The sequence below is a fragment of the Eschscholzia californica genome, unplaced genomic scaffold (genome assembly GCF_041429995.1).
Source record: "Eschscholzia californica isolate CP2 unplaced genomic scaffold, dmEscCali1.0.p SCAF_2, whole genome shotgun sequence".
NCBI classification, from domain to species: Eukaryota; Viridiplantae; Streptophyta; class Magnoliopsida; order Ranunculales; family Papaveraceae; genus Eschscholzia; species Eschscholzia californica.
Window position 1 is genome coordinate 4,374,132 of NW_028238309.1, and position 23,932 is coordinate 4,398,063.

A 23,932-nucleotide genomic window follows, 5' to 3' on the forward strand; every position below is an offset into this window, starting at 1 on the left:
CATTTGTTTTAATTGTCTTCCTTGTTCTTTTCCCCCTTTTTTTGGTGCAACATTCTACTAATGTCTATTTGATTATACATCAATGAGTACTGATCAATGAGTACTGATGCTTGATTTCAGGGTTGGGATGATCCTTATGTGCTCCGTACCATGTAGGGGTGGGATTTTGGCCCGAAAACCCGAAATCCGCCCACGACCATCCAAGTCCGAAGAGTCCGTGACCGTCCGATGACCGAAGCAGACCGTACCCGCCCGACCGAAAGATCCTAACCGGACGGACGCGGGCAAAAGTCCCTGCCCGGTGGTCCGACCGAGTCTGCCCGTTTGTTTTGTCCGCCCGATCATACCCGCCCAATTACCGTACCCGTTATATCCGCCCGGTGACATAATTGAGTTTAAGCCGTTAGATATGTTGGGTTAATTACAACCTTTAGATTTGAAGGCAGAAATATTTAACCTAGAAATTCTACTACTAATCTCTCTCAATCTAGTGTTGTTATAAAGGCCAGGTCGACCCGGGTTGGGCCCGGGACCGGCCCGTTCCGTACAGGCCCGGCCCGGCCTGGCCAACCCGGGTTCTATTCCGGGCCCGGGCTGGGCCTATGGTTTGGGCCCGACGGGCCAGGCCCGGCCCGGCCCGTCAAAACCTGTTTTTTTTTTTTTTTTTGATGCCTTATTTTAAAATTTTCATAGAGAATTTGAAAACATTCCTTTTCGAAAAGATCTATCCAACAAATCGTTCCTAAAATATTCATTTCCATAAAATATTTTCGAAAAATCTTTCCTAACTTGTTAATTTATCTGTTTAAATCATCCTCTATATTATTTCCAAAATGTAACTTCTAAAATCACTCTCACGAAATCTTTTCAAAAATCTTTCTTAAACTTGTTAACCTATTTATGTAAATCATCTTCTATTTATATAAATCATCCTCTACTAATTAGTTTCAAAATATAATTTCTAAAATCATTTCCCAAAAATCTTTTCATAGAATCTTTCCTAAACTTATTAATTTATTTATGTAAGTCACCCTCTATTAATTATTTCCACAAAGTAATTTCTAAAATCAATTCAAAAAACTCTTTTTAAAAATCTTTTCTATACTTATTTATGAAAATTATATCCTATTAACTATTCCTAAAATCTTTCCAAAAGTCATTTCTAAATCATGTCGTTATTTATAGAAAATCATCTCTAAAGTTTTAATTTTTTATATTCAAAATAAACAATAGATTTGTATTTTTTTTAATTTAAATTTTGGTTTTTCAAATATTTAAAAAATGTATATAATATAGAAAATCCGGGCTGACCCGGCCCGGCCCGGCCCGGATTCAACCCGGCCCGGCCAGGCCTGGGTCTATACCCAGTCCCGGGCTGGGCCCTTGTATAACCAACCCGGGTTGAGCCCGGCCCGGGAAATTTTCAACCCGGGTTGGCTAGGCCCGGGCCGGGCCGGCCCGACCCGGCCTTTTAAGCATCACTATCTCAATCTCAGCCGACCTCACTAAACTCTCTCTCGTCCCTCTCCTTTGAGTATTGAAAGTTGAAACCCTAGAATCTGAAAAACCTAGAATCAATAAACCCTAGAATCAGTAACCTCTGAAATAGAAGATAATATAAGGCAGACACAGTCCTGAAATTTATCCAGCAGATCTTCATCAGGTGAATAAGGATTTCACATCCTCTCTCAAACCCTAATTTCTCTTTTTTTTAAGCTACCCAAATTATCATTTTTTACCCATTACATTCTTCATTCAATATGATTCCAGTATTGTTTACTAAGCTTAAGCAAAACCCTAACTTTGACTACCCATAACTGAAATTTTAGGGTTTATTATACGTCTCAGTTCTATACTTGAGTATAGAAGCTGCTAAGGTTTTCTCTTTAATATTTGGGTAATTATTTGTTTACAAGCTTCAACTTAAACTTAGGGTTTAATTTCATTCTCGTGCTTCAGATCTAGAAGAACCCTAATAATTAGGTTTTCTCTTTAATATTTGGCCTATCTAGTTTTATATTTTGTTTAATTTGAAGCGGTTTTGATTAAGAAATTTCATTAGTGCAGAAAGATGCCAACTTTATGATTTTGTCCTTGTTGATATTTCAATTTCTGTTTTTGTATCAGAATTAACAAGTGAGATTTGGAAGGGAAACAAAAGATGTCTAGTAATAACCCATCCCAACTCCTCCCATCAGGTACTCTCCCCCTCTCTCTCTCTCATACACATACACAATATATGTATAAGGCGTCGTGACGACTTGGGTGATTTACATGACTCGGCTCGGTGATCAGGGATCGGCTTGCAATGTTTTGAAAAACGTTAAAGGCGTACACCTCGAGGCGAGACAGTCACCTTATGCCTCGAGGAGTACGTATTTTGAACCCGAGAATAAAATGTGTGCATCTTAAGTCATGTGTTATTTTTGAGTTGCTTGATAACATAAAAACATTATTATTTTTGTTTATTAAACATGTAAGACTTTATATTATCGTAGTAAAGTTGAAAAACTATGTACTTTTTTGCATTGTTTATGTCATTTTCATTGCAAAAGTAGTATTTTACGCCTTTTAAGCATTAAGCCAGGCGCCGCCTATCCTAATGAGAGTGAACCACCTTGAGGCGTAAAAATGTACTTTAAAACATTGTCGGCCCGTGTTAGGTTCTGAGCATATCCCACCCTAGGTGCTTAGCTCCTCTAACTTCATATGTTACTGTCATGTTTTATCATATCCTAAGTTAAGAACTAGTACTCATCTAGCTTTCAGAATATTGTGGAAGAAAAGTTGTATGTGTTAATTTTGTTAGACGTAAAAATGAATATTCGACCACTGAAGTGTAAAGAATTGATTATGGGTTGGGCATCAGAGTTGATTGATAGGTGCATTGGATCAAAGATATGGGTGATAATGAAGGGTGACAAGGAGCTTGTTGGTACATTAAGGGGTTTTGATGTCTACGTGAACATGGTTCTCGAGGATGTCACTGAATAGTGAGTTTTTCCACTCTTTTTCTCTATTTTGTTAGTACTTTTTTGCCTATTAATTAGTTCATATGTTAAATTTGTAAACCTGAAACCACTTATAGAAGATGACAATACCGGAGTTTTCTGGGCTTCATATTTTCTTCGATAACTTCATTTAGGATCATTGGCACATGGGCTTATAGTTACTTTGCTTATTGACTAAAGGCATAGACAACCTCTTCTTCCGTGAAACTTATTAGTTTTTTGTTGTATATTAACGATTGGGTATAATCTTGGTAATCAATATTTTGTGTTGTAGTGAAATCACTGCCGAAGGCCGAAGGATAACAAAGCTTGATCAAATACTACTAAATGGGAACAACATTGCCATTGTAAGTACATCTTCTCTCCACAGTATTTCATTTTCAGTTGTGTCTTCTTGTTTCTTTGGCGTTGATGGTGTAAATTGTAGGACATTTATCTCAACTCTCAAGCTTTGTTCTTTTCTTCTTCTTTCTCTTTCCTGTCTTCGGAACTATAGAAGAAGGGTGCTGCTAAAGTCACCCAGCGAAATGGCTCTTAGTGGGCGACTGAATTAGCACCCAACCCAATTCCAGTTTCTCTGTGAGCACCCGCTTCAAGCACTTCTTCCTATTCTCCCACCATCACAACCATTGGCCGACCACCACTATCTCTCTCTGTCTCTCTAGAAACGACTGAAACCCCGACTGAGGAAGGAGGAGAGAGAAGATAATGGTGGGGCTGCAGGTTGTGGAGTTTTTTTGAGTTACAATATTTTTCTTTTTGAGCAATAGTAGTCTTCCGGCGACCCTTCTCCCGTCAAATCTGGGCACTAAGAGCTATTCAGCCGGGTTCTTGCTAATAGCAACACCCACTGAAGAATGACATAATCGACTGATACTTTTGGTTTTCAAATGCAGCTGGTCCCTGGTGGTTCGCCTGATTCAGAATGAGAGATGATTTGGCCAGTATTTAGCTTTTTCTTTCGAGGAAACTCGATGTTGATCTTCTTTGTAATTTTTATGAGACTCTAAAACCTGACAGAACTCATTATCAGTTTGTTACAATGAATATGATACGTTACTGTTCACCTCAGTTTTTCTATCCTCTTGAAGTGAATATTGCACTGAAAAACTGTCATGTTCCAAGCTTCAACTGAATTTTTTAGCGGTTTGGGTTCGATACTAAGTGGATCCATAACAAATAGTTCTGAATCTATGCTTTTTGTTTGGTGGTTGAGACAAAATTCTATTTCACTTATCTGGCTTGGGGTAGAAGTTGTAAAGAAAAATAGTTGAGACAATATTTGATTTAATTGATTTTAGATTAAATAATCAGGTTTAAAATTACGTTCAATATTAGAAACCCACCACCCAATATGATCTCGGGGTGCTGACTCGTGCTCCTCAAGGAACCCTTGTGTTTAGAGAGAGTATTATGCCGGGTCAACCTAACGGTCCGTGACAATTGGTATCAGAGCCTGTCACGACCATATTCTTGTAGATGCTAGGATGGCACGTTGAGTCCGAGCCAAAGAAATCTAGGACAAAAAACAAATCAGACGATTCAGATTGGAAAGAGTTGAAGTCCAAGGATAGTTGGATTTGGAGCCCAACAATAAATGAAAACAACCACCATCTATGCCTTCATTCAATTAGACTTCCGTCCTCTTCCACGATTTTTCCGTCCCTCAGATTATATTGCGAAGATAACAACGAAGGGGTGAACTCAACAATATTATAGAAGTACAAAAGAAAATGTGTCCACTTCAATCAGGGAAATACAGATTGAAATCACTTCCAAAAAAAAAAAATACAGATTGAAATCAAAAGACCACAACTGGAACCCAACCTATACGCTCCATTTGATTTTTGAGCAGTCCCATATGCATAATTATTTCAATCTGAGAATCTTTATTATAATACCCCATTGTCGGTACTTGTGGCTGAGATGAGCGGGTTTTACGTGTATTCTATCGAGCGTCCTTGGATAAGAAATTGTTGCTTTTGATCTGACGAGCATTTCGGAGGTCATCAACACAATCACCTCTCTCAAAAACAGCGGCAGCTCCCATTCCAGTGCCTGCAGATAGTAACAGATAAAGTTGAGATGACCATTTCATTATGTCATATACTAGACACTGGAAAAAGATATGATAAAATGCAATGAACCAGTGACGACGAAAAAAAAATCTAAGGGTAGTACCAATGCACATGGATATTACTCCAAATCGGCTGTCTTTCCCTCGGCGCTTCATCTCATGTAGAAGAGTTGCAACACAACGCGCTCCTGTAACGAAAAATACTGTCAAGTTACAACTATCCAACCCGACGGAAAAAGTTCTCTCTCTCTCTCTAAAAGCAACCCCAGACTCTATCTGCAATTGGAAACTGAAAGTAAAAAAACTAATCTACCATTGGCAGTGAGCTATACCTAACATTGTGTTTTTTCGATAAGTAATGGGTCCATCGGATTTGGAGTTTTGTAATAAATACCTGTGGCACCTAGAGGATGCCCAATGGCCATAGCACCTCCATTGACATTGACTTTTGCTGGGTCAAGGCCGAGTTTGTTACGGCAATACACAAATTGGGAAGCAAAAGCCTTCACAAGAATAAAAGAGTTGTTTAGACATTTAGGTGTTTCGTTCTAACATAGTGGTGATTTAAGATATTATGATCTTATTAGTTACCTCATTTATTTCGAAAAGATCAATATCCTCAATTTCAAGACCGGCAGCCTTCACTGCAGCTGGAATTGCAACAGCTGGGCCGACTCCCATGACAGCAGGATCCACTCCAACAGCAACAAAACTCCTGCACAAGTGACATAAATTGAGTCCTAAAGATACTGGATGAACAAATCCTTTTGATTATTTGGAGGGTAAACAACAATTATTTATAGACTTTCACTATGGTTATCAGTTATCACAAAGAGCATGAATACATGCCTAACCACGAGCTTGTGAGACACATAAGTTTTACGCATTATATCCAACCAGAACTTGGGCAAATAAATTGCTATAGTTTCATTCTATTGGTTAAAGAAAATAAGAGAAGGCGAGATTTTATGACATGGACCTGTGAAAAAGAATAAGCACAGTTGGTCCAAACAACATAAGGAATAAAGACTAAAGAATCATGCATTTGTTAAATGCCTGAGCAAGTTCAGCTTCCTTTGACATAGTTGAATCTTTTAGACAAGGCATGCATATATTTTGAGAAGGTATCTATGGACCTGAATACACCGAGGATTGGAAGTCCTTTCTGCACAGCAAGGCTTCTCTTCATAAGAAGGACCGCTCCAGCCCCATCACTCACTTGGCTCGCATTCCCTATTTGCTCACATCTTTAGAATTCGTATCCAGAGGATCAACGGGTAAAGTTTTCTCGAGAAAATCGTAAAGGTATTTTATGTACCTGCCGTGGTGGTTCCATCCTTTTTAAAAACAGTCCTTAGCTTTGCCAAATCTGACACTGTTGTGTTTGGACGAATCCCATCATCTACAGCAATTGTCACATGTTTTTCCTCTCCAGTTTTTGGGTCCACAATCTTCAAGTTCAAAAACCAATTTCTCACTTTCAACTAGAAACGCACTCTTTCAGACAAAAAAAAACATAATAGAAAAACTCGTACCTTTGTGGCTACTGGCACAATTTCATCTCTGAATTTTCCAGCGGCAGTTGCTGCAGCAGCACGCCTATGAGATTCAACCTGACCGTATACATTACGGTGATATATTACTTCACTACATAATAGTCGCAAAAGATAACAAAACAGTATTAAATTTATAGAACTCACAGCGGCTTGGTCTTGCTCCAGTCTTGTTACACCAAAACGATGGGCGACATTTTCAGAAGTTACACCCATTGGTAGTAGACAATTTTGGGCCTTCTCAATGCTGCTAGCCTGGATCATTTATGAAGCAAAATGATAAGGGAATCAAACTACAGCAAACATCTAGAAGATTATGGTTTAGTAGGTAGGGGGAAGAGAGAGCACTTTTGGATTGATAGATCCTTCCCAGCCCATAGGATTTACTGTCATTGACTCCAAACCAGCTCCTATACCTATTTTACAAAGACTAAGATGATAAATAACCGAAATCGAAAATCACATAACAGAAACAGATACCAATGGATTACTGCCCTCTTACCGATGTCATAAAACCCAGCTTTTATGGCGGCAGCTACGTCTGCAACTGCTTGAAGACCAGAGGAACATTGTCTGTTCACAGTTCTAATAGGAACAGTTTCTGGACAAGACAAATGTATCATGTAAGATAAATATGAAAGAACTAAGAAATATGATCATGAATCATGAGACCAAGATGTGTATGCCAATAACTTACCGGGAAAACCAGCATAGAATGCTGCCATCCTGCATTCACTTGCTCTCTGGGAGCCTGGTGCCAAGACCGTCCCCACAACAATATCTCCAACTTCAGATGGGTGAACATTTGTTTTTTCGATCACAGCCTGCAGAAAGAACTCAAACGAGACGATTAACCCAAACAGAGGGGGAAAAACTGATAATCACTATTAAATTTTGACATCCCAGATTAAATTTAGAACCCACTCTGTGCAAAATTCTGATAACAAACCTTAAGAACAGGTGCAAGTAGGTCATCAGGGAAGGTATCTTTGAAACCTCCACGCTTAGACTTGCAAAGTGCAGTTCGATACGCCCTGTAGAACATGAGAGAAGACTAAAATTATGCATAATCATAAACTTAGGCCTACTATGTTAAGTATGTGGTCATCCAACTCAACCCCAATTGGCAACGAGGAGAGAGGGTCTAGACATTATATTCTTGGTTAACAGAGTAACACCTCTTCCCATGTGGGACTGTTCTCACACATGTGGCAGTGTTTTTTAGCCTAACTCTCATGTGTTGTTTACGTGGAGCATGTGAAACAGTTAGGTCTATAACGTGTCGGCCTAGCTCTGATACCATGTTAAGCTTGCGGTCATCCAACTCAAAAGCAATTGGCTATGAGTGGAAATGATCTAGATATTACATTCTTGGTTACTAGAGTACCCTTTTTCCCATATGGGACTATTAAACAGTTAAAAGTGTCAAATTAACATCCCTAATCAGAGGAAATACGTAGGCAAAAAAAACTTACGCGACAATCACAATATCTTCACCAAAAGAAGCAGTCCTCTTATATGCAGCACTATCCCCAGCTGCACAGGCAGAGGCCTAACAAAAATACTTTTAAGTTTCATGAAGTAACTTATATTTTGATCAAATACTCAATTTCAGCACCTTCCTAATTCAAAATTTACGATCAAGAATTGAAATCCTAAAGCTTAATTTTCATCAGAAAAGATGATCACAAACTACAAAGATCTATAAACTATTTAGACAACTAATTGAAAAAGAAAATCACAAAAAATTTAGAAAATTTTGACGAATCCAACAAATTCAATGAAATCAAACTCCAGATCGAATTACAATCTCATACTAGAAATGAAACCTAATAATCGAATAGACTTACAGAAATAACAGAATCATTTGCTTCAGATGATGATGATGATGATGATGCACGAAGATGTTCAAGAATTACTCTCTGTCTGTTCAATACTTTCTCCATCTCTCTCTCTCTCTAAAACTCTCTCTCTCTCTAAAATTCTTTCTCTCTCTAAAATGGCGGTAGACGAGAAGACGAAATTAGTAGTACAAATTTAATTTATATTAGTCAGCAAAACTTATCTTCCACGACGCTTCTTCTTTATAGTTTGGTAAGAGATCTCATCAAGACGTTTATACTACACTCTAAGAAATCCAACGGTTGAGAGTGACATTATAATTCTGAAAAATGTGCCTTCTCTTTTTAAAGAAACTTGAGAAAACAATGAATGACCTTTGTTTAGGCAAGGAAAATAGAGTTCCCACTTTGTGACGGAACTATTTAGGGGTTTTTGATAATTTATGGACCCAATCATAAGTGATCTACCTATGACTAAAGTGAAGCTTGGTCCAATGTAATTGATTACGAAAGAGGTCGATGTTGAGTACAATAGGACAAGAGATTTGGCCCAAAGAAGTAAAGGCGGTTTAAAGCCCAGTTTATAAGGTATGAAAAGATTAACTCTTCCTTCAAAACTTCAAACTTCTCGTCTTCATTATGGAAAGAATTATTTCTATTACTTTGTTATCTTTTCTTCTCTTTCTTGGAGTTTCTTCTTACCATTGCGTACGCGTAAAAAGGTACGACATAAGTTTGTCTCTTTCTTTTCCCTTTCATTTTGTTCTTTTCTATATGAATAATATCTGAACAATTTTAATATGCAAATTGAGGTACATTTAGTTGTGACATTAACTTTGTAGGATAGTTTGATTAAAATTGATTTCTGTCAATTCGTGCGTTGCTTCTTTGTTTAGGATTAACATGCTTAGTATGTTTCCGATTTGCTTTTTAGATTGAACTGTTAATCGTACTTACTAGATAAGTATAGTTTTCTTAGTTTAAAATTAGGGCATAAATCGTAGTCGAGATCTCAAAAAAAAATTAGAAAATTAGGGAATAAATGTTTGGATTTGTTTCTTTGTATGTCAAATTTTTATACCAACCTTTTTTTTTTGTCAAGGAATTGTTATACTAACCTATTCAGTTCCAAATTACAAGACTTCTTTCTTTTTTGGTGCAAGACCAAAATACAAGACTTTGAACCACCAAAATTCCAAGTCAAGGTCAAGACTCCAGTCTTCCACTAAAGTTTATTATATTAAGGGTCAAAGTTCATGATAAGAAAAGAACAGGAAAATAGATCCCCTGTTGGTGTAGACTTCTATTTGAGATATTCACAAGAAATTGCATAGATTTCACACCAATTTAGGAGACTTCATTTCCAAACGAAAAATGATGTAGAGAACAAGAAAAGCTAAATAGACTCTACACAGAAATTATATGTGGCGTTGTGATACAAACTTCAATGAATTAGAATCATCGAAAGAGTGAATCATGGCGAGCCACATATTATTTCTGCCTAGAGTAAGTATGGTTTTCCTTATTCTCTAAGCATTACTCTTTTCACACTTAAGTTGTCGTATCTCCCTTGGCACCTTCATACACTTCTCGGGCCTCTATAGTGTTATTTCTACTCTTACTTACATTAACTATACCCTTATACACTCACATATTAGTCACACTTATTGTTCATTTCGTCGCAAAATAAAAATTCACCAGAAAATCGAGCTTCACCAAAAAATCGAACCTTTCTCTCTACCAATCTATCTTTTATCGCTCTTTAAGGTCTCCCCATAGAAAATTGAATTTTTCCCTCTCGAAGCCCGTATGTCATATCTCTCGCCCAGTCACTCTCACACACGTGATTATTGAAAAAAATGGTGGTAGCAATGTTACCTCGTACGAAGATCGCTCCAATACGTGGTATGGTACAGGTACCAGTACGCGATACCCTACCATGGGAGTATCGGGTATGCTAAATGTATACTTCTTCGATGTGCCATTTTCAATTTCCGTACGTTTTGGATTATTTTCCTAGACAATATATACATATATACTCTTTATGATGTATTTATAATAGATACACCTACTCACATCATTTCTCCATAAAACTTACTCCAATTTAACAAGTTAATAAAAGATGGAATTTGTAATTTTTTACAAGTTGATAAAAACTTTTGTACTATTCGAACTTAATTTGTCACAAAGCCTTAAATAATTTGGCTTCGGCTGACCGAAAAATAGTCGTCAAAAGATTGATGCTACCTAGACCCTAGTTTTGTCTATCATTCTCCATTATCCAGCCATGGCCTAAAAGAACACCTATTATTCAACTCGCTCCAGATTGGGATATTAGGATCAGTCTTTCAGGTCTCTGCCCTTGTTGATCTTACTCAGCTGCAGATAAGAGAGGGCTAGTCAACTTTGCTTCCGCCTCTTTTTCCTTCTTCCATCTACAAAATCACTAAACCTCTTTAAAAAAGTAGTAGTTCGTTTCCCTTAAGAGTCGTATCGAAGTAGTGGCAAACTCCCGCACTACTGACCTCAATTCATTCGAGATTAGGATGTCATAATTAGGCTATAAGCATTTTGTATGTAATGTTGCACAGGTCGCTTCAACCTTTTGTTTTCATCTATGAAATTGTAACTGTTTTTTTTTTCTCATCTACGAAATTATTCAACCTTTTCCTAAAAATCAATCAGTTTGTTTCCTTTGAGCGTTCCACCAGACCAAAACAGTTGCACGCTCCCAATATGTGCCCACACGCACAAACGTAAACTTATTTGACCTGAATAAAAGCTAACCCAACGGGCACAAGTTGTTGGAATCTGATCCAAAAACGTTGCGTTTGAGTGGGGTTCACTAGTTTTGCATTTCGTCTCGTCGAGATCTACTTAAAGTTAGTCCGACATCTAGTTCTAAAACAAAACTACGAAGACTTGTAAGCAATTAATTATACCATGGTATTAACTAAGACTTATTATACTAGTGCTTTGCGTGGTGTGTCCGTGTGTGTATCCGCACACACGCGTGAACAGTTAGGGCACCTCAGAAGCGTTGTATCTTGTATCCTGAGAGGCAAATCGAATTATTGTTGCTTAAAATACAGTACACTTATTGTCTAAGGGAAGAGCAACCTACTCGCCTGTCCTTCATTCTATTTAATATTTGGTAATCCTGTTCGATTAGATTTTTTATTTTGTGTTTATCGTGACTCTGAAAATCAGAACAGTAAGAAATAATAGTCACAACTTTGACTCTTAAGTGATCAGTATACCGAGACTAAACACAAGTTACAAGGAGTGTATAGATATAGTATATAGTAATGCAATTGAATAAATTTAGATGCATATACATATAACACAACGAAAATGTGAACGAATATATATACATAACACATATTTAACATAATGTAGATGCGAATAAACATAATGACATGTTCTCAACAAACCACACAAACCATAAGCTGATACAAACTGTGCCAATGGTACACTAATTAAGTACATAACATACTGCAATATATTATTATCCATTTGATAATAAAAAAGATCGAACCCTAGCTAGGAACTCTTCAATCTGCCAACTTCTCATAGAAACTCAACTCCAAAAGCTTATGATGCATTCATGTAGAAATCACTTGACAAGGTAAACATTTACCTTAGCTAATCCGCCGTTATGGTACTAATCAAATTAAATATTGAGATTGCCCTAGGAAGATTTCTATGACATGAGCAGGAAGGTTTCCCCGTTACCGATCTTATGTCATTACCGCTTGTTTCATCATGGAAGGTGACGATGACCCGTCAGAGGAGTTGAAGGAATGGACATTCCTGTGAGCTTTAGTTGATTTCTTCACTTCAGTCTTCGATCCTGGTTGTCTTACTTTTACTCCTCGAATCATCTATTCAATTTAGATTACTCGGTTAGTTTTCTCTCTTAGAATTAATCAAACTACATAACAAATAGAGAATAAATATGAGTGACTGCGTGAAAACATACATATTTGCCGCACTTGACGTCAGAATAGATAACAATGAAGTCTCCTTCTTGTAGGCCGTTGGAGCGCACGAAATCTCCTGATGAAACAGAGAAAAACAAGTAAGAAACAATTCAAAGTAAAAGGTTTTTATCTAACAAGGTCGTAATGAGTTCATTTTTTGCTACTTCTATACTACATATCGCTTTTATGAATTTTTCTCCTAGGTTTATGTTATAGTTTTGGTGTTGACGACACAGAATCTTGAGGGGCTAAGGAAGACGGGTATAGTAGACTGTTAACCCGTAAAACAAAATCGTCTGCAAATGAGTTGAGCACCGCCGAAATAATAGTTAGTTTTGTTCTTTGTGCGACAACAGTGCAACCGGTAAGTTCATTCATATACACAAACACATCATATATATCATGTTACATCGATACAACATGGAACCGGTTCCAGAGTTTAGAAAGATCTAACGGAGGATTGACTCTTAGTTACCTTACGTCTTTACATCTATAACAAAACCATTCAACCATAATTTGTGCTGGAGTAGACCTAGGTGAACCCGCCAATCAAACCTCTCATATGAGAGATTCGATATCACAGCTCGTGGTAGAGTCAACCTCTGGCCAACCCACCAATCAGACCTCTCACATTATGTAAGAGATATAGTTTGTTCAAAGAGAGTTTTAATTTGCTCTATTTACTTTGTTGGAGGTGACATCATTTTCCTATATATAGGAGGAATCTAGGAAAGAGTCAAGTGGAGGTTACTATGGTTCCTCTTTAGGGGTCCATGGAGGCATTCAATAGCAAATTGCTACTTCCCCACAAAACTGACAACAACTTTGACAACACGGGAAATGAGCGGTCAATCTTTGAATGTTTAAAAATGTCACATAATTGTCGACGTCTAGATCTAGATAATTCATTTTTAATGATGTCAAAAATGTTGTAAGAATTTGTGGGCACTATAGAATCTCCCTTGGAAATAATTCACTTTATGAGAGAGGTGAACACCACCAGTGAAATTTACCAAAATGCCATTCACAAACCACAAGCGAAATTTATCAAAATGCCCTTACCTGTGTTTTCAAGAAGATACATCCTGCTCTTATTGTTTGGCCAGAATCTGCAATTGCACATAGAAAGTAAACAAATTTATGTTAGAGAGAGAGAGAGAGAGAGAGATTAATTGACAAGAAGAATAAAGAGAAGGGTTTAATGAGTAATTAATAGGTAATTAAAAATTAGGTTAGAGTTACATTAATTAATAATTTATTACCTATAACGCATGTTCCAAACTCTAGAAGTTCCAATATCTTCCATGGCAATAGTAATCCCATCTCTTGCTTCAAGTTCTGGTAGATAAGTCTCAGCCTCTTTCTGTTTCATTACAGACATAATAAAAAACTAAAACCTATCAAACAAAAACACACAAAAACCCTAAAGAGATTGAGATATTACCTTTGGAAGAACAATCCTTCCTAGGTTACCGACGTCGCTTTGTTTCAATACCTTCTGAAGAAGAAACTTCAAGTTCTTCTCAGGCTTAGAACCCTATGTAACATGCATGAAAGATAATAACAATCAAGAACAAAGAAACCCTAATAATAAAAAACATATAGATGAGTGGAAAAGAATCGATACATGACGCTTTTCAATACTGGCTTGCCGTTGATAGTTTTGTGGTTGCATGGGTTGTGGTGGATCTGATTGAGGAGGTAGTCCATCAGAAACCACCATAGGTGACATAGAACTAGTCATTGCCGAAGGAGGTGAAGCAGAAGAAGGCCAAAATACCCAGTTCCCTTGATTATTATTAACACCTTGAATTGTGCTTGGTGTACAGTTAATATCAGTATAAACCCTAGTTTGTTGTTCTGTATTTTGGAGGTGGTGGTGGTGATGATGGTTTTGGCTTTGGTTTTGATTGTGTCTTTGGTGATGAGAAAAGAACCTCCTTTGTCTAGCCATCCTCTTCTTCCTAGCTTCTTTTGTTGCAGATGAACCTAACCTAATCAATGATCCATCACCACCATGACCTTGAAACATTTGACATGGTGGGTATTGTTGGTTCTGATAGTTTGTGAAAGATCCAGAGAGTTGTGGTGGATGAGTAAGGTGATGGGAATCAGGGTATGAAGGGTAATGAGAAGAGAGAGAAAATTGAGGTGGTGGTTGCGGTGGCCAACTTGAAGGCGAAGAACCAAGCATGTAATCTGTTGAAGGTGAAGGGTATTGGTGGTTTTGATTATAATGTGAGACTGTAAACAAAGAAGGATCTCCCATGAATCCATGCATGGAGGTTGGTGGTGGTGGTGGTGGTGGATAAGCAGCCATTATTGGATCAGAAACATAAGGTGGTGGTGGTGGATGAGGTGAGTGAGTATTTACATTCCATGAAGGATTAAAACAAGGGTTTGATTGATCAGTAGTAGTAGTATATGAATTGACATAGTTCAGATCAGATGATGAGTTATTAGGGTTTTGAAGTAATGAAGCTTCTCCTTCTCTAGATCTTTTCTTTTGAAGATGATGATGTTGAATCCATTCAAGTATGAGTTTTAACAATCTTCTCATTGCTTCTTTACCACCACCAAGTTTTTTAGCAGCAGCTTCAATTGTAGATCTCTTGAGTTTAATATTTCTCAAATCATCTGCAGAAATTGCTTCTTTATTTGATTTAAGCCATTCTAAGAACACAATAGCAAGATCTTCAGAAGGATTATTATCATGTTTCTCTTTATCATTGTCATCTACAAGAAACTCATGTTCTTGCTCTTCTTGTTGTTTATTCTGATCTTTATGTTCTTGTTGTTCTTGATGAGACTGATTTTGACCTAGATCTTCTTCTTCATAAGGAAACAAAGAAGATGGATCCCATATATCATCAGTATCTAATAAACCCATGTCTCCAAGATCTTCCATAACATTCATGCAATCAGCTGAATCCATTCTATTGATATCAAACTCCATGGAATCTTTAGACAAGAGAGCATAACCTTGATTTTCTTCACCAATCAAATGATCTTGTTTTTTAACAGCCCAAGAAGCAGATGAAGATGCAGAAGAAGAAGCTGTTGATGGAGAAAAAACCTTCTTATTGTTGTTACTGCATGTAACTTCATGGTGGTTGTGGTGGTGGTGATCTTTATTTACAGTAGTATCATCATTATGATGATTAAGAGGAGGAGGAGCAGAAGAAGAACAAGAAGATGAAGAAGAAGATGAAGCTGAAGATATACATGGGAAATCAGCAAGAATTGGGAAATCACCACAAGACATTAAAACATCATCAACATGCAATAACCCTTCATCTTCCCAATGAATACCCTCAAAATTAGGGTTTAGAATATTAATATCATCAGACTCGACATCATTTACAAATACCAACCCATTATCATCTCCTCTTTCATAAGCTTCATTAGGGTTTGGTTGATGATTTTCTTCACTCTCAACTTCATGCATGTCTTTCATCTTCATTAAAATTCAATATGAACTTATGGGTAGGTCTAAATCAAGATTTATTGATGGTGGTTCTCAAGTGGGTTGTGGGTCCAATATTTTTTTTACAAACCCTAGAGAGAGATAGAGAGTAGTACTGGTCTGTGTGTACGGATGGATCTCTGAAAGAAAAAATCTACAAAGAGATAATATGGATATGGGGTTTGTATCTGATTAAGGAAGCAAGAGAAAAGAAGCAACATAAAGCATCTGGTCTATCAATACCAACAACAACAACAACAACAATACTAGAGAGAAAGTGACTTCTTTCTCTCACTAGATTTTTGTAGATAATAATAATAATATTAATAAACAAACAACAACTTGGGTTGGGGATGAAAATTTATAAACAAAAACAGATTCAATAGAAATGTTGAAAGATTTCAATCAAAAACCAGAGAGAAAAAATAGATCTAAATGAAGAACAAATCTTACTAAAGATCTTCTTCCCCTTAAACTACTCTCTCTCTCTCTATTCTTACAAATTTCTCTCACTAACTTTCTCTTGTCTATAATTTCACACTAACTTTCTCTCTCTCTCTTGCGTCTTTGTTCTTGTTGCTTTCTAGTGGATAAGTTCAAATTCGGTTTGGTGTGGTGATTATTTTACTCTTTTTGAGTTCAAAAAATCTAAAAACCACTATGTTTCGAGAGAGAGAAAGTAAGAGTAGAAAGTAAAGGGTTACTTACCTCAGCAAAAAAAAAAAGTAAAGGGTTACTTTTAGTTTGGTCCTCGTATGTGACCAACTTATTATTGTGGTCATCCAGTCGATCTGTCAGACAGATAGTTTTGGCTCGCCTAGTTTTGTGAGACGAAAGTTCATTTTTTTCATTTTGCCAACTTTTAATCTAGCTTGTTTGGGTTATTTCCTCTATTCTTCTCCATTTTTTTTCTTCTCTAGACTTTTCTTTTTCTTTATGATCTTTTCTCTTTGGTATAAATCCTCCATCATTAGAAGGTCTCCTCTGAAAAAATATACAAGTGGTCTTACAAGAGAGATTTTTTTGTCGAATCTAGATTTTTCAAAAGAACTTTGTTTGTGGAGGTCTTTCGCAGACGAAAAAAAATGACATAGAAAGAAAAAAAAAAAAAAACGTAATTAAAAAAAATGAAAATGGTAAATAATTTGAAAAAGAAAAATCGACCACAGGACAAAGCTTATATGGTTAACCCTCTTCGGTCGTCAAACCACTTAGAGAATTTCTCTCTCTCTAAATAGTCCGGACAATGAGGGTGGACCACGTCAGTTAAGAAATCCACAATAGATGAAGCATAAAGTTGGAACAAGTGAAAGGTTTTGATTCTTCTCACATGCACAAGGTTGGTTAGTTTGGAGGATCAAAATGATCAATCAAACAATTTAGAAGGTCCAAATTGTAGAAGTTGGTCACAAATGAGGACCAAAAACGAAATTAACACAAAAATGGTAAGAAAAGTGAAAGAGGAGAAAATGAGGGCTCGTGGTGCTGTTTTCTCGGCCAATCTCCGTATAGTGCGCCATCCGCCATTCGTTAAAACCCCAATGGTTGAATTAAACGGTGCACCAGATTCCTATATATCGTATATGAGAATAACAAATAGATATTTCTATACCGTATATAAAACCAAAAGAATCGTATACCCTTTGTGTATAAACTTATTACTTCTCTTTCATTGGCTATTTGGTCTGAATTGCGTTTCTAACGAGGAGACTTTACTTGGGGTTGTATTTTTACACCCCAACAAAATAGGCCTAATAAAATGCTAATTTTGTACTCTATTACTTTTTGGTGTAGCAGTTGGATACCCCACTTAATGTCATGAGATTGTGAGATCGAGTTTCGATGAAAGCAGTTTACCATCAAAATTTTCTTATGCAATCTAGACAATATTAAAGTAACTAATATAATAAATTTGTCGTTCGTTAAGCCTCTTTCATTATAGTTTAAATTAGGCGATGATCGTGCTCATCACATCTTCATCACGTATCAATGCATTATAACGAGTAACGTAGATCGTAGTCAATTCTCAAAAATATGCCAACGTTGTCATGGACTCCACCTTCGTGGCCCAAAATGTCATCTAGGCCAATTTTGACCAGTAGACGATTTACCATGTTTGTAAAGATATCCATAATTTTGATCTAAAATATTTTTAAGTTACATAGAAGTTCAGTCAGATTTCTCTATATTATCTCAACTCATTGGTAACTTTCACAACTTCTTCGCATTGGTTTTGTTTCATGCCTCATTTATAAAAAAAAAATTGGAAGTGGTTTTGTTTCACTATATTTCATCCATATCACATACTAGTAGGAAACTCAAAACGAAATAATCTGATGACATAAATTTCATTGAAATATACGTTTTAGCATGAAATAGTTTTGTGGATATCACACAATCATAAATTTCGGTTCGATTTATTTGTGCAATGGAACCCAACGTAACATATTAAAAAAAGGGTGGTTAGCAAAATTTTAGGGTTCGTGTTGGGTGGTTTTGAGCTTCTCTCCCCTCAAAAACTAACTCTGAGGTAAGGTTTTTCTCACACTTATAAACTCACTTCCTGCCTCTTCCACCAATGTGGGATGATCTCAACAATCTCGTCCTCTCACACTGGCTCTTACCTTCAATAGTTATAGGGCGCGAGACTTGTTATACCTAGACTCGGATACCAATGTCAGGGTGCCCTTGAGCTTCTCTCACCCCAACAGCTAACTCGTGAGGTAAGTCTTTTCTCACACTTATAAATTCACCCTTGTCTCTTCCCCAACCAATGTAGGATTATCTAAAACATATATAATTTGTTTCGAGATTCAAAAGTGTCTAGTAAGAAAAAAGTACACCAATGTATTTGGTCTAGATTGTTAAAATCTTCTATCTCTAACATCTTTGATCAGTTTGAGACGACCACATCAGCCATCTCCCCAACAGTGAACTCGATCACCTTTATCTAGACAAGCTTAAATCTTGTTCCAAATACACAAGTGTACATTTGAATAGTAAAATGTGTAAAAGTAGGTGGATCAAAACAAAATATATGGGTGTAACAGTGATGTATCAATACAATCTTATATGAGAGAAACTTGGTACTGTAATAAAAAGAAAAACGTTAAAAGAATCTTATGGTGGTGAGTGTGAGTGGGAAACAACAACTAAAACTCCCCCCACCGTTTCAATTTTAGGGGTTTTGTTTGTTTCTCAAGATTCGTCGTATTAACGTTTCAAAAGTATCAAGCTTACGTGTCAATTACTCACTGAGTCATCATTTTACCCAACTCCCGTTTTACCCAACTCTTACTTGTCGTTATTTTTGTCATTTATTTCTCTTTCCTAGACTACCCTTAAAAAGTTTTGTCTTATTGAGTTTAATTCTGGTACTCCAGGTGTTGGTTAAGTTACCTAACCCTAATACTTGTCTGGTTTTGATAAATTCGGTGTGCGATACTGGTTGTTTTGTCATAAAGGCCGATTTAAATCACTTGTTTGGCCGATTTAAGTGTTTTGGTTTTAGTTGGATTTAGATCAACGGTCAGGAATTGTCCATCAAGGCATGAGTAGAAAGAAATCTAAATGCATGTTGTGTGCATGCGTGGCAACTAGTGTAAATGATACGTGGCATAGAGTGGAAATCAGTGCTTGTGTTTGAGGTTTTGTTTACCTCTCTCCTTGAGAGTGGGTGAACAAGAAAGGTCAACATGAACATCCTACAAATGAAATTCCATACTAGCCAACAAAGATCAACTTCACATCAAGGAAAGAGGATTTCATTTCAACAAAAAAAAAAAAGGAAAGAGGATTTCATTTCAACACAAAAAAAAAGGGGAAAAGAAGAGGATTTCCACTCCAATACGAAAAAAAGAACATCAAATTTTCAGATATGTTAAATCTCTTTATTAGATGTCAGTATTAAGATCTTCAATTCTAAAGACATTTTCAATGAGGTGCTCTAAGAACTTCAAATTTATTTGAGTCTCATTTTCTGGATGAGTAATTCTGCTATATTGAATGGACAATTAAGATTTACAAATGAAATCTCAATTATTAAGTTCTTTCTCGAGACATCTTAGAATTAAATGATATTACATAATTTAAAAATTCAAAAAAGAATTTTGGATTGGAGAGGGTTTTTTTAACTTTGGGTTCATTACATGGGTTTCCATCCAATGCAACATTCTAAGAACTTAAAAATTACTACTAAGAACTCAAAGTGTCACATGAGACTTTTGTAATAAACTCTCTCCAATGCAACACTCAATTTGAATCTCAAAATGACATGACATCATTTAATATTGGGATATCTCAAGAAGAAACTCAATATTTGAGATTTTTTTTTGAAGAAATCAATTGACCACTCAATATTAAAAGCAAATCTAACCATCCAGAAAATGACACCTAAGTTATTTTTAGATTTTTAGAGTGTCGCATTGGAGATGTCTTTGGGATTGAGGATCTCAATATTGACGTCTAGGAAAGAGAAACTCAATTGAGCCTTGACACATATGACAATTTGAGTTTTTGTTGAGTTTTACATTAATGCAAAACTAAAAAAAAACTCGATTTATCCAATGTGTCAAGTATGAATTAAGATTCTCTTTCGTATGCGACACTATTGAGATACTCTATTCAAAATACTTCTCCAATGCAACAATTTAAAAAAAAAACTCAACATTTACTTTAGATTTACTCTTGTTCTTTATTTTAATATATAAAATGATGATGTGGGTCAATTGAGATACAACAATAAACGTCGAGATACTCAAAAGAAAACTTAACAATTGAGTTTTCTTTCGAGTATCTTTACATTTATTTTGCCACATCATATCGAGATTCAAGTTGAGCGTTGCATTGGAGAGTGTTCTTTGTTAAAAACTCAAGTAATCCTAGGTGTCAAGTTGAGTTTTTCAAGTTGAATGTTAGTATATTGGAGATGCTCTAATGTGTCAACTCTCATTCGAGATTCTCTTTCATAGATGTCATTATCGAGATCCTCAATTCAAAAGATATCTCTAATACAACACTCAAAATATTTAAAATTTACGTAGGTGTCGTTTCCCATATCGGTAGTTTTGTTTTTAATATTAAGTGGATAATTGAGAGCATCTCCAATGGGAGACTTAAATTTTATAATTTAGAGTGTCACTTAGGCTTTGTAGAATTTTTGCTAAAAAAATTTTCTCTAGTGAAACATTCTAGTCGACGCTCCATGATGATGTAGGAACATTTATTTAGAGACTCTCATGAGTGACACTCTAAAATTAGACTGTCTTATTGAGACTATTTAAGTGTCACTCTGAAACTTAAATCAATACAAAACTTTGTTTTTTAACTATTTTTTTCAATTGAATTTAAGAGTGACATGTGTATTAAGGAGTTATTTTAATTCACTGGAAACAAAAAATATTAGAACATCTCTATTTTGACACTTCAGAAAGAGAATCTTAATCGACAGTTCACAATTAGGAATTTTAATGTTTTTCTTGAGTATCTTATTGGAGTGCTCTGGATGAACCATTTGAGTACTCTGATATTGAATTTCTTCTTGAGATATTATAAAATTAAATTTTGATACACCAACTTAAAACTTCATTTAATTTTCATAGTTTTATATAAGAATAACTCATAAAATCCTAAAAAGATTCTTAGTAACTAAGAATAAATTGGTAACTTTGATAACATATATGACAAATAAAAGTATTTCTTGGTGCATAAGAAAGAGGCTTATTTTTTTTTAATTATAATGTGAAATTGGTCAGGCTTGTGTTGTGACCAGTGCTAATGATGGGTGAACAAACAACAAGCAAGTGAACCCCCCAAACTATGGGGAGGTACTGTTAACTCCAACAAATAGAGATGGAAGTTTTGCATACACGTGGAGAGCATGCAAAGACTGTAAATTGGTCGCCTCTAAGGAAGTAATTCCTATAATATAAAGTTTGAAATATTAAATAAATGAATATGAACTCTTATTGGAATACTGATTTTGGTGAGCTGTTGTCTGATGAGGACAACCCTATGACGATTTTTCTTTGGACTGAATGATATTTTGTTATTAGGTCTCTCACATCAATGTTTATGTAATTATGTGACATGCATAGCAACAAAAAAAAAAATGTTTAAGTGACTTGTCACAGAAACGAAGAAGTCCAAAAAATATGCAAGAATTTAGGAGAGAAAATATTCAACGGTTCAGATTTGGAAAGATAAAGTGGAGTCTGTTGATGTTGGGGCCGGTTTGTGCAAATTTTTGTCTACTTTTCTTCAATCTCTAGATCATTTTTGTACATGACATTTCTCTATGTATGTGTACGACTTTCAATTATAGAAGTTCCGGTGGGTTCAGGTTAATCTATCCAGACGTAACTAATGATGTGAATGAGGTTTTTTTGGAAAAGTGACTACGATGGCCATTACAATGACATTGACACATCATTGAGATGTGATAAGTACGATAACTGCCTAACTTAAACTCTTTTAGAAACATGCCTAAATTCTAATTAAGCAACGACCGAAACTAACTGAACTACAAGGCTACAGACTAACTAAACTATTTTATTTCTACCTTCAATAACTCAAGTTCAATAAATCATGAATTTCGGCAACCAAATAAGATTTCGGGACTCTCAACAAAAAAAAAAAAATTATAAAATAAGATTTCGGGAAAATTTGAAGTGTGACGTCAAAAACATATTTGGGGAAAATTTTAAAGGCGCCTTATCCGTTAAACGTATCTCTCTTAAGGGAAGTTTTGTGAGAGAAGGAGGTCCCTCACACACTTTTAGGAGGTGTCTTCAAAACTTTCCAAAAGATCTGGAGCAACTTATATAACAATTTACTTTTGAGAAATTTTAAACACACTCACCATATTTGTTATATACACTCAGATCTAAGGTTATTTTTGTTGAAGTCAAAGGAGATGTGAGTGTGTCAGGTGGATATGGTAAGAGTATATAACATTTTTCTTTACTTCTCTCAATGAAAAAGAGAGCTAACAAAATATTACAAATTTAGAAGTGAAGTTTTGTTTTATGAATTTAGTATCTCCAAGTCCAAGATATAATCTCAAAGAAAATATATGTGAAGACACCATTTGACTACTTGAAAGTATTGACATATATCTTAATTTTCAACAAAAAAAAAAACATATATCTTAGTTTTTTGGATGATTTAGAAAGCTAAAATGTCAAATAAACTATAAACGTTGTCACGTTGACAAACATTCAATAATCATACATCCTTTGAGAATATTTAATACAATTAAGAAAAATGGTACCTAAGATTTAGCTTTACGTTTCGAAAATAATATTCTTACCAACGAATTTTAGCAAACTTAAATTCATATGTAGCACGATTTTGTTAATCAAAAATTAAAATTTTGATTACTCTATCTACTAGTTAAATACAAAGAAAACACTTAACTATATATCTTGCATCACCATCAAGGTGCAAGCTTAGATACAAATCTACATACAACATTAGTCCCGAAAAAATTAAGAAGATAAAAATAATGGCAGGAGATAATGTTGAAGCGTAGATGGCTCACTTGCTAAGCAAATACGACATTAGCTAAATGAAATTAATGTCTTATTAAATGCCAAATTGGAAAGAAAAAGAAGTACAAAATTAGAAATATTTGGAGATAAGATTTGACATGCAACATCTTGCATGTTGTGCCCCCATAAAGTAAACTTTCTAGGTCCGTCACTGCCAACCTAGCTACTGAGCTAAACTCCACTCTTTTACCATTTTTTTGAGGTAAATTTTCTGGATTTTGGATAAGAATAAGGTAGAAGAAGGGTAAACAAAGCCATACCAGACTGTTGTGGTTGACACTAATTGACTAAATCAAAGGCTATAGTTGGGCCGTAATGGTAGACTTCCAGGGTGCCTTTAAATCGAACCCTAAGATATGACAGCAATTAGAGATGCCTTTGGATCTTCTCCATTTCTGTTAGTGACTATTGTCTAAAACGTTTTAGTTAAGTCAACACTTTTGTTGCCTAA

General features: G+C 35.8%; 3 protein-coding genes across 5 annotated transcripts; 1 reads left to right on the forward strand and 2 right to left on the reverse strand.

Annotated features, from left to right (window-relative positions):
- The first annotated feature begins 1,476 nt into the window (after positions 1–1,476).
- SAD1 (Small nuclear ribonucleoprotein family protein) lies at positions 1,477–4,121 on the forward strand. Of its 3 annotated transcripts, XM_086662962.1 has the most exons (6): positions 1,485–1,519; positions 1,589–1,663; positions 2,063–2,198; positions 2,870–2,993; positions 3,286–3,358; positions 3,908–4,121. In XM_086662962.1, the coding sequence occupies exons 3-6, from the start codon at positions 2,162–2,164 to the stop codon at positions 3,938–3,940; spliced, it is 267 nt and encodes an 88-aa protein (XP_086519088.1). In that variant the 5' UTR covers positions 1,485–1,519; positions 1,589–1,663; positions 2,063–2,161; the 3' UTR covers positions 3,941–4,121. The 3 variants fall into 3 exon arrangements, with proteins under 3 accessions (XP_086519086.1, XP_086519088.1, XP_086519087.1); XM_086662960.1 differs by having other exon boundaries at positions 1,477–1,663; XM_086662961.1 differs by having other exon boundaries at positions 1,485–1,663; positions 1,960–2,198.
- A 586-nt stretch (positions 4,122–4,707) lies between these two features.
- Positions 4,708–8,933, reverse strand: LOC147555429 (3-ketoacyl-CoA thiolase 2, peroxisomal-like). The gene is made up of 14 exons (XM_086662959.1): positions 8,492–8,933; positions 8,117–8,193; positions 7,591–7,675; positions 7,339–7,465; positions 7,144–7,242; positions 6,990–7,057; positions 6,789–6,896; positions 6,624–6,701; positions 6,407–6,539; positions 6,225–6,321; positions 5,680–5,803; positions 5,483–5,591; positions 5,193–5,276; positions 4,708–5,069 (listed from the first exon to the last, which is right to left on the reverse strand). Exons 1-14 carry the CDS (start codon positions 8,585–8,587, stop codon positions 4,960–4,962), a joined length of 1,395 nt encoding a protein of 464 aa, XP_086519085.1. The 5' UTR covers positions 8,588–8,933; the 3' UTR covers positions 4,708–4,959.
- Positions 8,934–11,836: 2,903 nt separating this feature from the next.
- Positions 11,837–16,593, reverse strand: LOC147555430 (B3 domain-containing transcription factor ABI3-like). The gene is made up of 6 exons (XM_086662956.1): positions 14,093–16,593; positions 13,910–14,002; positions 13,728–13,828; positions 13,528–13,574; positions 12,465–12,541; positions 11,837–12,366 (listed from the first exon to the last, which is right to left on the reverse strand). Exons 1-6 carry the CDS (start codon positions 15,926–15,928, stop codon positions 12,223–12,225), a joined length of 2,298 nt encoding a protein of 765 aa, XP_086519082.1. The 5' UTR covers positions 15,929–16,593; the 3' UTR covers positions 11,837–12,222.
- Between the last annotated feature and the right edge of the window lie 7,339 nt (positions 16,594–23,932).